The 15,329-nt window shown below is 38.5% G+C and overlaps 1 protein-coding gene across 2 annotated transcripts in view; it reads left to right on the top strand.

Annotated features, from left to right (window-relative positions):
* The first annotated feature begins 148 nt into the window (after nt 1-148).
* The window catches only part of LOC132141568 (protein phosphatase Slingshot homolog 1-like), a 33,168-nt gene continuing 17,987 nt past the window's right edge, over nt 149-15,329 (top strand). Inside the window, exons 1-2 of one of the 2 annotated variants that reach the window (XM_059551203.1) lie at nt 149-746; nt 7,016-7,053. In XM_059551203.1, the coding sequence (XP_059407186.1) occupies nt 669-746; nt 7,016-7,053 (116 nt within the window). In that variant the 5' untranslated portion in view covers nt 149-668. Of the gene's footprint in view, nt 747-7,015; nt 7,054-14,748; nt 14,986-15,329 lie in introns of those variants that run through there. The other variant, XM_059551204.1, reaches the window with a different exon arrangement.

Here is a 15,329-nt window from a genome sequence, read left to right as displayed (position 1 = left end):
TCATCTACATCCATTTTGTCAAATGCTTGACATGGCTTTTATCAAGCTATAAAAACAACAACAATAGGAGCAGCATCCTAAATAAACCGAGAATCACTTTACCACATACAGGAGGTACTGGACTCCAAGTTCATTCAAATGCCCAAAGAAATGCCTCGTTCAGATTCAAAACACTGACTCGTTCACTGAAGGGCGTGTTTTTTCGCTAAGTTCAACCAATGATAAGCGCCTACATCGCTCGTACTCGAATACTATTGGTCCGTACAACTGTCAGTCTTTACTGGGGAAAAAAAGGGTCAACGCGCTTTCAAAGGGAGGGACTCGTTAGCCGAAAAATTTGAAGTGAATCGTTCACTTTCAAGATTCATTCAAAAACACCGATTCGTTCACAACAGAGACAACACCACAGGCTGTTTGTGTGAACTGAAGGCAGCCACATGCGGCAGTGAGTGAGAATGAGAAGCACCAAAACATCATCCAGCTCATGTCAAAACGGAATCAGCGACACAAAACACTGCTCAGTCATGGCCTTTTAACAACAGTCCCATCGAGCGCGCGGAGTCGCAGAGCAATCGCCGTGTATCTGGTGCCACTGCTGGGGGAAAATCCGCTAAGTAGTCGGTTTAGCTCGTGACAGAACTGGCCGTTGTGCTGGGAGATCTCCATCCATGGCTCTGGTAACCCTGCAGCGCTCGCCCACTCCCAGCGCGGCGTCCACTTCCAGCACCACCACCAACGCGGGGGAGGTAAGCGGAAATAAACACGGCCAGATGGGATGGGATGTGATGATGGAATGATTAACAAAAACATAGCAGAGCCCTTCTATATGAGTCACGTAGGCCCAATGCTAATACAGCTCAGGATGTAAAGCTAACTAGCGGCATGCCATCAGGGTTGAGGGGAATTGAACGCTGTGTCACTGCGTCTGTCTGCTGTTGTGAGATGACAAGATTCGCCTTTGGGCTTTTTGTGGACTATACATGGCATTCTTGACGTGACTTCTTAAATTCAACGTGATCATTTACCCTTATCTTATCTGTTTTGTGATTGAGCTTCATCTGTGTTGTTAGACATGGTTGTGATGCTCTTGAGCTGAATCCTGTCTCCACAGCTGAAAGTGTTTGACAGGGCTGTTGTATTTTATTGAGCTAATGGCTTGTTTCCAGGCTGTGCTGTAATTTGTGGTTTAATGATTGCGAAAGAATATGTCTGATTTTAATGGGAAAAAAACACTGTTTTGTTTGGTACAGATTGGTTTAACTAAGTATTATTCATGGATATTATGTCAAGCCTTAAAGGTGGACTCAGTATGTTTTACTTAAAAGGTAAACACATATGAAGAAGACCTTTTGTAAAAAAAAATAAAAATAAGAATAAAATAAGAAGGTCAAAAACTTGAGACATATCAACCGTCCGTTAAAAAAAAACGGTTTTATTTTAAATGAACCCCTTCTTGGGCGCCGCAGTGTTTACATCACGTGACCAGAGCAGGTTAGTGCGTCATTGCGAGGTGATATGCAAAGCATAAGCATAATCTTAAAAAAACTTAACACATTCTTAAATTATCTTAAAATATATCTCAAACATTACTAGTGTAATAGTTAATAATTAAATCTTCAAAGACACTTAATATTAAGAAATGCACCTTTTCATTTTAAGCTGTAATGAGATCTTTTATGTACTGTGAATGATATATTTAATAATAATAGCATATTATAATTTTTTTGTGTTCTCTTCTTTGCAATATCTTTGTCCTGTTCCAAATACAGTTATTACTGTTTGTGAGTATACAGCTTGCTTGAGGTTTTTCAAAACTGTTTGTTAATCTTTTTCTTTTTTTTTTTGGAATTTCAATAAAGTAATTAAAATAAAAGTGCGTCCAAACAAAACAAACACGATTAATTATATTACTAGGAGTAGGAACCAGCTAAGCTTAAACAAATCTTACTGGTAGAACTTTTAAATGGCACTATGTGTATATGCCACTACATTTTGTGAAAGTATCATTGAAATGTTGCTTCTGTCATTGTATGTAGTATCAGTAGAGGGAGTAGTTTGTTTACACCTCATGATTTTGTGTTGTACTGAGTTTCCATTCTTTTGGTCAAGCTATATTAAAAGGGGAACAGTCAAATGGTTGAATACTTTTCAGTCATGAGCTATTCTTTATACAAAGAAACTATCCAACAACAGAAATACTAAGCATTGCCTGCCCTATTCCCCACAGTTCCTATTTTGTGCTTCCACAAACACATCTAGCCAAGTATCACATTATAATTTCATTAACATCACTTCTATATCTGAATAGTGCAGGTTTGTGGGGAGTCAAAAAATTTTTTACACTAGTGTAGTGGCTCTTCTTGAGCTCCCATTCTTTGTGTGAAAGTTAAAGGTCTACCCCCTAAGGCCTGCATTTCTGCTTGACAGAAATTTTAATCGAAGTCATTGTGCCCTTGCACAGCTAAGCTGCTCTCATGCGATGAAAGGCCTCCTGTTTTTACCTTTTCATTAGGAGCGAGACCCTTTTAGCCAGTCTCACCAGGAGAGCTGTATTGCCTTTCATTGTCAGTGATTCTCAGGTGGTGGTTCTACAAAGTAAAAAGCAATTTTCTTGTAGGCTTTAATTGTCTTTCGTTCATGAAAGCACCCCACCTTCATAATAGTTTCTGACATCATAGTTGCCTTAGAAATCCATTTTTACACCCAGTAGGGGGCATAAAATGTCTACACATTTGAAAGGGAGTGCACAAAACACATTGACATGGTCTGAAGAATACTCTACTATGAGACTAACTAAAGCATAATGAATTTTAGATATTTGTATATTATTATTTTGATAAACACAGTTCAGTAGCATTACCAGGGTCCGATTATTAATATGCTTGAAACTCTGTAATGTGGTCTTTTACTTCTTAGTTGTTCTAAATCTTGTTTTTTTTCATTAGGTTCAGATCTTTAATGTTTAAATCTATATTGTGGTTAAATTTAAAGGCCTGTTCTCACAAAGGAGGATGACTATTATGATAAAGATATACAATAGTCCACATCTCAACTATAATGGTTATGTCACAAAATGTCACAAATGACCGATAACATTGGAATCACATACAGAATGATAAAACTATTAATAGCTAATCAGAATCTGTCCTGCTTTAAAGAGCTCGAGCATTTCAAGGGACACATTTCAAAACTGTAGCCCGTGCCTATAATAAACAGAATGTTATTGTGTGTTGGTTTGGATGCTAATGTAGTTATCGTTATTGTTTTTGTTCTCAGTGTTAATGGGCCTTAAAAATAATTGCGTAATGTGCTACGCTAGCAAGGACACACGCTATTTAGGATTCACAGCACAATCTCAAACATGAGGACTGGGGAACATGCAGCTGCAGTGATGTCATCTCATGCAGAGACTGAGGGAGAGAGAGAGAGAGAGAGGGAAGGATAGATAGAGAGAGTAATGAGAGAGAGATGTAAAATAAAAACTTGGTTTAAGTTTACAAAGCTGAAAATCTGCAGAAGCTTTGTGTGTAGTATTTGAGTTAATGTAACATGAAATCAAAATTGAAACACTTTATTTTCTTGAAGTATTAGTTAATATAAAAATTGAAATGCTGTCATTGTTTAATTCAATTCAGTTCAGGTTGATTTGTATAGAGCAGTGCTTCCCAAACCTGTCCTGGAGGACCCCTGCCCTGCACCTTTTGTATGTCTCTCTTATCTAACACACCTGATTCAATTCATCAGCTCATTAGTAGAGAATGCAAGAATTAAACTGGGTGTGTCTGATTAGGGAGACATACAAAATGTGCAGGGCAGGGGGTCCTCCAGGACAGGTTTGGGAAGCACTAGAGCTTTTAATGATACAAATCATTGCAAAGCAAATTTACAGAAAATTAAGTTTCTACAGTATATTTAGTAGTAGTGTATGTTGTTTCAGGGTAGGCATCATCTGAGGTCCTCTGAGGGTCAGCATCATCTCTTCTCAGGTGTTCTGGATTCAGACTGGAGCTTGTGTAAATCCTAGTTACCACGGGATGTCAAAAAGAGAAACAAATAAAGACATAATTAGCGTAGCTACTGTTCCAAACAAGCAAAATTTATTTGTTTAACCAACGCTAAAGAATAATAATGTGCATTTGATAATATACAACTGCAGTACAAGATTGTAAAATGCATTATTTGAATGCTTGGCCAAAGAGATGTGTCTTAAATCTAGATTTAAACAAAGAGGGTGTCTCTAAACCCCGAACGTTATCAGAAAGGCTATTCTAGAGTTTGGGAGCCAAATGCAAAAAAGCTCTACCTCCTTTAGTGGACTTTGCTATCCTAGGAACTACCAAAAGTTCAGCGTTTTGTGACCTTAGGGAGCGTGATGGATTGTAGGGTGGTAGAAGACTAGTTAGGTAATAGTTAAGGGCCTTATAGGTAAATAATAATATTTTGTAACTGATACAGAACTTAATAGGTAGCCAGTGCAGAGACTGTACTGTATGTCATGATCTATGATATCAAATGCAGCACTAGTAAAACTAGCAATGAGATGCCGCCTTGGTCTGACACAAGAAGCAAGTCGTGTGTAATTTTAACAAGTGCCGTTTCTATTCTATGGTGGGGCCTGAAGCCTGACTGAAATTCTTCTTAGAGATCTTTTTTTTTTTTTGCAGGATGGAAATAAAAAAATAAAAGTAGGCCTTGTTCAGGAGTGGTCCCTTTAACTCTTGCATTGCAAATTTTCTGAAACCTGTGGAATTTTATAGCTTAGTGTCTAATCTGTTGATTCAGTTCACAGATTAATTCTAAATGATTTAGTAACAAATGATCCAGTCCAAATCACTGATTCAGTGATAAGACTCGGCAGTTAAACGGTCATTAATGACTCACCCTCATGTGCTTCCAAACCCGTAAGACCTTTGTTCACCTTCAGAACACAAATTAAGATATTTTTTATGAAATCTGAGAGCTTTCTGACCCTGCATGCAGCAACGCAACTGACATGTCGAAGGCCCATAAAGATACTAAGGTCATTGTTAAAATAGTCCATGGGACCTCGGTGGTTCATCCGTAATTTTATGATGCCATGAAAGTAAGTTTTGTGAAAACCAAAATATTGAATTTACTCAACAATTTCTCTGTGTCAGTTAGGGCTGAAACGATTCCTGATTCCTGCCTCGAAGCCTCTTTTAATTTATTTAAAATCTCATGTCAGGTTCTTTCGCGATGATTTTTTTAACGTGACACAACACGTTTACGTCTCCCACAAAGCGGAAGGAGACACAAGCGCTGCATCCGAAATCGCATACTGCAAGGAGTCAGCAGTGTTTTGATTTGAGGGCGCGGGCAAACGTAAAGAGAACTTCGTGGTGTGTGTCCATTGCAAGTTAGAGCTGGCATACCACAACTAGGGCCCTGTGATTTCCGCGATGCAGAAAACGCAGAGGGAATCGCGGAATCCAGTTATAAAAACGGAATTTACAGTTTATCTGATTACTCGATTAATCGACGGAATTTTTGGTAGAATACTCGATTACTAAAATATTCGATAGCTACAGCCCTAGTGTCAGTCTTCGATGGGCATTTACAATAGTACCATGACACATGTTTGTGTCTTCCTCTGCTTGAAAACAAGCCACAGTGCATTCAGGTTTTAAGTTCGAACACCAGCTCATCACATGCATGCAAAGCGAAGTTGCGTAGCTGTCAATGCAGGGTCAGAAAGCTCTCGGATTTCATCCAAAATACTTTAATTTGTGTTCTAAAGATGAAGATTTTGGAACGAAGTGAGTGTTAAGTAATTTTCATTTTGGGGTGAATTATCTATATCTATCGATCCCTTTAATCTCACTGGGCATGAAGGTTAACAGAGAATAACAACTTAAATTTTGTTCCGATTTAAGTGATAAGACAAATAATTTCCACCTGATGGAAAATAGGACTCACACGATGTACATACACATATTTACTGTCAGGAGAACCCCCCCTTCACGTCAGAAATTATTGTCTGTAAGACACATTTCACTCTATTGCAATAATTCTACTCTGTGAAACTTAATACAGTTTAATTCCCCTCTAATATAATGGCAGGGGAAACACTGGAATTAAACATACGGTTCCACTCGAATGCTCAGCAACATAGTGACTTCTGTCTTCTTATTTTTCACCTTTCACATCATTCTCTTAATGTGTTATAAATGATGGAGAAGCTTCCTTCCAAAATGTCTGTTTCTGTTCACAAACCTCATTGTTTCCACTTCTCATTCAGCCCTGCTTATAAAGTTTTATAAGCCTAGCTTCTGCATGAAGGGAGAGATTGTGGTACGTGACAGAATCTCTAGTTCCCCGACACGGTTTCTTCACCTTCAGGCATCTGTCACATCTCACCATGGCACACTCCCCGGCCTTCATTCAGTGCTCATACCACTATCAGTAACCTAATAATCAGGGCCTTCACGTTCACATACAGTGAAGAGCTATTTTAAAAACACTCTTTGTTATGATGAAACCTTATCTTAAGGAGAGGCCCCATTCTTCACGTTTCAGCTTTGAGAGAACATTTCTTCTTTGTCATATTACGCTGCTGTGAACAGTGATATATCAAAGCTTTTTTTGTTATTTGGGACACAGAGGTCTTGTATTGTGCTACACATTTAGCAAAGAAAGAGAGCGAGATCGTGTGGGGGGAATGAACCATGTTTAGACCGGATTGTTGTGCGTTGCGCTGGGTTTGAGTCGGGTGAGGTTGTGGAATTTGGAAAAGTTCCGAGGCCTGAGGGATTCTTGCCTCTCTGACATTTTCACAGCATATGCTGAATTTATAACTTATAATTTGGTTTAGGTAAGAGATGCATGAAGACATGATTAGATTTATTACATCAGAAAATCCTACATCCTGCTCTCTTCTTTATCTCAAGGCTCAAAGCAATAAAATTCAAACAGAACAGTGTAGACATGTCTTAGTGATCTGTTGTTTTCGATTACTGACTTCTGTTTCCCTCACACTTTCTTTGTGTTTTTCCAGGACTTTGGAAGTGATGATGAGCGCCGGCTAAATCAGAGGTAACGACTGACTTTCAAATGCAAGTTTTTCTGTGTGTGTGTGTGTGTGTGTGTGTGTGTGTGTGTCTGTCAGAAGCAGATGATGAAGAGTCTGTCAGTTCCATGATGGGAAGAGTCTTCATCGCACCCTGTAGTTTGCGAGATGGTTCTGCTTCACTGTTCTAACACATATAATCAAAGATATCTGAGCCCAGGCGTCTGATCACTGCTTTCACAGCAGCTCTAACACCAGAGTGGGTTTTTATTACAGTTTCAGTCTTCATCGACTGAAGTGAGATCAAGTGGATTTAATTTGAGACAAACATCTCGCTGGCTTTCCCTTATCAGACACTATATCCTTCCTAATGAATATTTGTCTTATTAGAGAGATCTGGTTCCTTGCTATTCAGTGACTGTAGTGGACAGATGGGTTAAATAAGTGTTTAGTAGAGTTAGCTGTTACCTTCTGCAGGGCTCCAGACTGGAATGGTTTCTAAAATGAAAAATTTAGGAGCTAAACTGACTGTTTTACAATCTAGGCTCATTGGAAAAATGTGGGTTTACCTACATTTTTTGCAACACTTCAAAAATGCACCTATACATACAATTCACTGAAGTTTCCATCTGAAATCACCACTAGTATCATTTGAACAACTTTTATTTCTTCTTGTGCAACATATATTTAAGGGAAGATTCTTGAATGACAAATACTTATTTTCTCACACTTGCGTATTTTTCCATTTGCTTTGCATAGACATTCATGTATGGCTTTTCGGATGTTGTAAACTTGTTTTCCTGTGACAAAGAGCTCAAAGACTTGTGAGCAAGCTAAACAGGTGTGATTGCTTGAGCAAATGTGTTTGGATCTCATTTCAGTCTAGGTGGTACGTTTCCTTTTAGCACCACTCCCTGGACATTTCACTTTTGAAAGTGGCGTGAAACTTGCAAACAACAATGCAGTATCATTCTGCCGAAATGTTGCCACAGGGACATTTACCAATGAGCCTGGGTTTCGGTATTTAGTTGCCAAATTACAGAATCAGTTTTATTCAATGTCACAAGCAAGTTTGAGAATGGTTTGTGATTTATTTTTTTGTCAGACTTTTAATTCTTTATTTTTTGTCGCATTTGCAACTATTTCACTCACATTCATGTTGATACTAAAAAATACTTTGTCATGCACTTGAATGAAATCATGAATGAAACTGCATGCATGACAATTTAGTGTCATTTTTTATGTTAAAATATTTTAGAGGGGTGGAACTATCAGGTTTTTTTTTTTTTTTGGACTGATGACAGACATTTAGAATATTTTGGAAAATCTTTGTTTTTCAGTATTTTATTTTTTTTGTGTGACACTGGTAGTGGAGAAATACAATTGTAAAAATCTGCTGATGCAAGAATCAATGCAGTATATATGATTTTACAGGCACAGCCTTGGTCTTTAAAAGGCCTTTTGCAGGAGGGAAGGCGTTTGTCCAGACTGTTTTTAGATTCAGTGTTTTTTGTCATTGAACATATCTTTTAGAGGACGTATTAATCTAGGACCTGTGTCTGCTGGGATTGGACTAATGTCCCAGTCCTTTCAAACTTTGAATCTAGGTCACCACTAAGGGTGGAAGAAAAGTATTTAAGAGAAAAGTCGTTCACTGATGTGCATTTCTTTGTGAAACTCTTGAGCTCTGTATTTCAGTGTTGCCATCTAGGTATCAGTCAAACAAGGTCAATATTCAACTCGTGAAGACAGTTGGAATTCATATGTATAGTACAGATGGAGGAGCTAAAGGAAGAGGATGTGTACAGAGGAAGATTTGTCATTCTACAGGTCACATGACATCCTCAAAGGTCACATTGCTCAGGAAATAACTCTCGTGTTGACTGTAAACTCAACACAAGTTGAATCAATAACAATTTTTGTCCTACATTTACATTTTCTGTTTAATTGACAGTAGAGGTAATATAATGACTTGTTTGTTTCGTGCTTTTAGTAAAAGTATCTGTGAATAAACGGCTTGTAAGAAACACATTCAAACGGACTAATCCCCAGAACGTGTGCGCACAGGAATAATGAGTACTTTGTTAAAGACTAAAAGAAAACTGGTCGTTTTTTATTTCGATCAATCTTAGAAAAGGGAGTGGAGGAGCTACTGTGCCAGTTAGATGCATGAACGTCGTCTGTCTCTTTTCTGCTGGATGTAAGCACATGTGCCATGTGTGACCTACATAAGGTCATCTGATAAGCGAAAGAGCAGTTGTTCCCTCAGCGCATTTTAAGTGCTTTTTAGTACTTTCTGTCCATCTCTGTGTCTTTCTCGCTCCGTTTGCCCTGTGATTGGTTTAGAGTGTTTCTGTAAAAACAGGATATGAGAAAAAGACTTGAGATTCCAGGGTTAACGATTGCAAACACAATGGAGGCTGTGTCTGATTTCTGTATCTTCCTGTGACTCATAGATAAGACTTTAGTCCCTCAGCACTTCTTAACCAAACAGAGTTTCTTTCAAAGACCAATTAGAGAGTATATACAGTGAACCCAAAAAGAAGTGGGCACTTAAGCTACACTTATATGTGAAATAAATAATTATAATAATAAATATGAAAGTAATTGCAAAATCAATTTGAGATCGCTTGGTTAAGTCATTGCAAAAGTGACTAAGAAAGTAAAGTTTGTTCTCAAAATAGCTCTAGCATCATTTGTTTCAGCACTTGTTTTAATGTATTTATTAGTGCTGGGCAATGATTAATCGCAATTAATCACATCCAAAATAACAGTTTTTGTGTTTACGTGTATATTTCTTATGTGTATGCATGTATGCATATATTTAATAAAAATGTTATGGTTATATAAAATATATTTATATATACAATAAATTATATGAATATAAATGTATACGTACATGTAAACATTTTTTAAATATATACTGTATTTGTGTCTTTATATACGCATAATAAATATACACAGTACACACACGTATATTTTGTAAACAAAAACTTTTATTTTGGATACGATTAAGCGCGATTAATCATAGCCCAGGACTTTTAGTCTTATCATACAGGTTTTCCCAACTGGTGTTTGCAAAGCCCTAGAGGTTTATGAAGGAACTGCAGAGAGTTCCAATAAATAATTCAAATAAATAAATGCTTTGAAAATTCAACCATTAACTGACAAACACCTAAACAATTTAAACTTAAAACACCTTAATTATGGAATTGTTTCTTATGAAACACGCAGCTTTTCACCTCACAAATCGTTAATTGATGGACTGGAGTCATGTGGATTAACTGTGGATTATTGTGTTGTTTTGATCAACTGTTTGGACTGACGCCACCCATTCACCCATTCAATTGGTGAGCGAGTGATGTAATGCTACATTTCTCCAAATCTGTTCTGAAGAAGAAACAAACTAACCTACATCTTGGATGCACAAGGGTCAATATATTGTCAGCAAATTTTCATTATTGAACTACTGAATTAGTCTGAATACTTATTGAGGCCACTGTATCCTCTAGAAATTCCAATTTTACTAATGTTCAACCTTTATTCTAAAAATCTATATGTTCATGGGACTATCCAGAGCACAGGAAAGTCGTGTGTGCTGGGAACAGGATGTCCTAGAGGCTCATGTGAAACAAATCCTCTTTTAATGAGGAAAAACAAGGTTCAGATAAAGTCACTAGTGCAACAGATGCATAGAGCTAAATAAAACAATGTAAGAACAGCAGCATCAGCACTTCTTCCACACAAACAGCCATTTTAGACAATAAAACTTCAGAAGGAACTGAAACACCAGTGGTTTTGGAGTAGGTCAGTCTAGAGTCTGAGCTAGCTGTTCTGAAGATACAAACTACTAGTTGTTAAATGTTAAATAGGTCATGGACTACGCATTCCAGCCTTGTTCCATTCAACATTGTGCAATTATTAGAACATGACAGATTCCCAGTATTTGATGTGATTCGTTTATGCACAGATGTAAAGACCTGTCCTTCTGCCTGAGCTCTTTGATTCCTAAAGTAAAACCCAATGGTAGTTTGAACCTGACAAATTCCTTTTCTCTTGCCTAAGACTGACTTTTCTTGTATTTTCCTGAAATACTGTGTTGTGGCAGAATCTGCAATGCTGTTACGTGCAGCTTGTGGTTTAGTGTGAACTCTGTGGAAAGGGCTGATAAATGCCAGGCTTTGAATATTTGTGATGCAGATATATAGCATGTCCATGCAAATGAGAATAGATTTTGTTTGTATTTACTGCAGTTTTATGGTCACATGGTGACACATACTTGTTGAACATAAATAGCCCAGTTGATACATGAGAAAATAATTACTGTTAGCGATGCACAATACATCTGTACATTTTATAGGCATATTGATAAATAGTCACAAAATGTGTTGCCAGATTGCATATTCTTGCAAGTTACAAGCAAACACATGAAACCGTTTTTTTTTTAAATCAGAAAAATTGCCATTTGATTACTTTTTCCCAAGTTGTGCTGCTCTACTGTGACCTATGCCTTCAAGCATTTTGAAACGGGCGTAGTTGGATAAGAAAGTATTTTGTGGTATCTGGATGATTTGGCTATGTGACCCTTATCAGAGACAGAACCCCTCTAAAAGCTGTAACCCTAATCTTACCCTTTGTGAGATGTACACAGGAATGCCCACTGAACCGGCCAAAGACTTTTCCTGTGAAATCAACCAGGCGGCACAGCATTGAGCCAGCTGGTGATTTCACCAAACAGACTGACACCAAGGCAGGAGCAGCCAAGCACAGCAATCTGTGTTTATGTTTGGGTGCAGCTGTAGTGTATTGGGTGTGTGGATGTCTCTGATCTGTTAGGGAATCTACAAGTTAAAATGTTGCAGTATTGTTCTGAAAACAAAAAACATGATTTACAGTTGATCTTGGTGCTCTAATTTTGAAATCATGAATTTTGATCAAAACCTAATCTTAAACCAGCCTAAGTTGGTTTGCTGGTCTTAACTGGACTTCCAGTCTGGTAAGGCTTTTGGCTGGTTTCAGAGCAGTTTTGGACTCTTTTTAGCTGGTCAAAATATTAAGTTACCTAAGAACAGCAAACTACCTTTTTTCTGCAGGATGTGCTTCATACCAATACATGGTATTTCCATTTACATATTAAACTTAAAATGATCATATATGTGTGTGTGTGTGTGTGTGTGTGTGTGTGTGTGTGTGTGTGTGTGTGTGTGTGTGTGTGTGTGTACAGAAATCAAATAAAGCTGAATAAAATATCCACTGCTTAACATATTAAATTATTAGAAGAAAAGCCTGCAACCAATTACAAATATGAACTGTCAGCCAGGATAGAAAGTGACCTATCTGCATGAGCAAGCAATTAGCCTATTATTGTATATGGCAATTAAATTTAATAGCATGACCTTTTTATTTATTTTGCTGCCTGTTAAAAGAATAGTTCACCCAGGAATGAAAATGCACTCACCCTCAGGCCATCTAAGATGTTGATGCATTTGTTTCTTCATCTGAACAGATATGGGGAAATTTGAACATTACATCACTTGTTTACATCCAGTAGATCCTCTGCAGTAACTGAAGAAACAAACTTTTACATCTTGGATGACCTGAGGGTCAACTGTCAGCAATTTCTCAAGTTTTGGTGAACTATTCTTTTGAAATAACATTACTGTTTTCTTAAAATCTTACGTTCTACCGCAAGTGCACAAATTGCATGAATGTGCATTGTGCAATTGAGACAATAGAGCTGTTTTCATCATTCTGACTCAGGTCAGTGTATGTGGCAGTTCATATGATTACTTAATAAGACCGGCATTTGGCCAACAGATTGGTGAACACTGATGTCATATGCAATTCATCATTCTCTCTTGACACTTGAGAAAGGATTGGTGCGCCGTTTGCCCTCCTCCATCTTTTTTGTCCCTCGTTTTTCCTTCGTTGCTCGGCAAATATATAATGGAAATGTTATGTAACATCTGCTCCCAGAACAGAAGCTTTTAATCTTTTTGTGCCCGTGTGTGCAGAAAAGCGATTGTGGCACTTCTGTGTACCAGTGCAGTCTCAGCACACTGAAATAATCCAGTGAACACACACACACACACAAGCCTGATCTGTTTAAAGCTCCACATGCAGGCGTCCTTAATCGGGACACCTGTCAGGTGTTCTGGAGTCTGTCTGATAGCATTGTCATGGTTATGCTGAGTCACATGGGACGCTCCATAAGACTCATCTTGTGCTTCATGACTTACTGTGTCAAAGCGTGAACAAGTAAGGCTAATCGCTCTGGGATATACATCATGAATCTATTTAAACGCTCACACCTGTCATATCTTCCCAAGACAGTGTAGTAGTACCACATAGCCAACTGTTGTAGTCTATTAGGGCTTTTTTAGGATAGACTTCTGGGAAATTCAAAAAATGATGTTTGATTGTTATCAAAGTAGGTCATTGGCAAATTCCACACAATTTTTGTTGATGGTAAATCGTTCCAGATTAAGATTTTATGCTCATATCTATGAGGAATTGTTCTGAATTTAAAACAAACATCTTGTGACCTAACCAAAGAATATCCCAGGCTCAAAGCAACACAACCTTTTCCTTTTGTTCATTAAACAAACAAATAAAACCCTTGAAACTTATTTTGATAAACTGAGGGACAAGTCAGGGTTATTCTTGGTGGTAATTGACAGCACACCGCTTGTATTGAACCCAGAACATTCCTTCAGAGGGTGTAGCCTGGCTGCGTTTTGTTTGTTTGCCGGTTTTTTTTTTTGTTTTGGTTTTTTTTGCTTTTTTTTACAGATCTCACCGATCCAGAAAGCAAAAAATTCCAAATTCCCTTCAGTATTCCCATTCACTCGGCTTCTTTAGTTATTTCAGATGGCTCTCTTCATCTTCCTCTCTCTTCATCCTTCTTTCCTTCTTAAACATCTCCCCCTCACCCTTTTTTTTTAGCTTCCCCTCGGCTGTTTCTGTTCCTTGGTGTCTCAGTTTACTCTTTGTCCTGATCAGCTTTTTGACAGAAAGAGTCAACCCTCTTTATCGGAGTACTGCTTCGTCATTTGTGTGTGTGTGTGTGTGTGTGTGTGTGTGTGTGTTTCTCAGTCAAGCTGCAGATAGTGGAGTACAGACAGTCAGCCAGTCTTTCACTTACTGCAATCTACTTGGGACACTCAAGGGGCGAGCTCATCCCCCGTCTCTGCTCTAAATGAGATTTTAAAGAGGCTTCCCTGCTTCGTTTGACAGCAGCAGGCACTGTTGCCCATGCTTAGCCCATCAGAGGATTCTGGGACAGATCATTTTAAGGTGCGGCAAGCATTGAGTCCCAGCTAAGAAGGTCAGCAACACATTTCTTCCAGCTGTTAGCAGTCTCTTTTTTTTCTTTTAGTCTGACTGGCTGTCTTTAGGAACAAGTAGGATCTTTTATGCTTTTTCTCTCCATTTTTCTTTCTCATTGCTGTCAGAATTGTTGGAGTCAAGCTGTTTTATTTCTCCAAGAGACACACCAGGATCTCTGTGACCTGCTGGGCTTCTTGCAGTGTCAGAGTTGTTTGGAGTGGTCTAATTTCAGTGCAGAGATCTCATACGCACACAGAGTGCCTCATCCCTTCCTACAAAGACAGTAGAAGGGAACAGGTTTTTCCTCCTCTAACTATTTACCGACACACACAGAGAGAGAGAGAGGGAGGGTGTGTGTGCGTCAGTAGAAACTGGCTCACACACTCTCAGCTCTCAGAGAGCGTCAGACCGAGGAAGGGGCTGCAGACGTGCTCCTCCTCCCCTCTGCGTGCTCCTAAACAGCTGGAGATCTGAGCGAAGCGTGCTGCTGCGGACCGAGGCGAGGGAGATTTCCCTGCAGCCAGCAGCAGAATGCATCTGGTCGTGGACTCCTGTCAGGAAGTTGTGCTGAAGATGCTACCGTACTTTGTGGATAATGCATTCGTCACACAGAGGCAGATCTACCACATGTGAGTGAATCAGTGGAGTCTTAGGTGAAATCGCCGCTGATGCAGATTGCATTGCTTTGATTGATTCTTGTGAAGCATGGCTTGCACAGTAAGATCCAGAAGTCTTGAAAACAGGGATTCAGATTTCTAAATCTGGAAATGAACAGTGTTTTCGGAGGTGTGAAGTTAATATGCAATATTTAGAATCATGCAAAATTTCTAGGTTACTAATTAAACAAATTTGTGATATGTGAAGTATTTACAGTTGGTCAGATCAATGTTCTTTTTTCTTTTGAAGCTCAAGATGCTCTACGGATTATTCTCAAATTGTGCTGGAGAACATGATCAGCAGGTTTTCCACCAAC

Source organism: Carassius carassius, chromosome 5, assembly GCF_963082965.1.
Source record: "Carassius carassius chromosome 5, fCarCar2.1, whole genome shotgun sequence".
Taxonomy (NCBI): Eukaryota; Metazoa; Chordata; class Actinopteri; order Cypriniformes; family Cyprinidae; genus Carassius; species Carassius carassius.
Note: the sequence above shows the minus strand (reverse complement) of the source record. Positions and strands in the feature narration are given on the sequence as shown.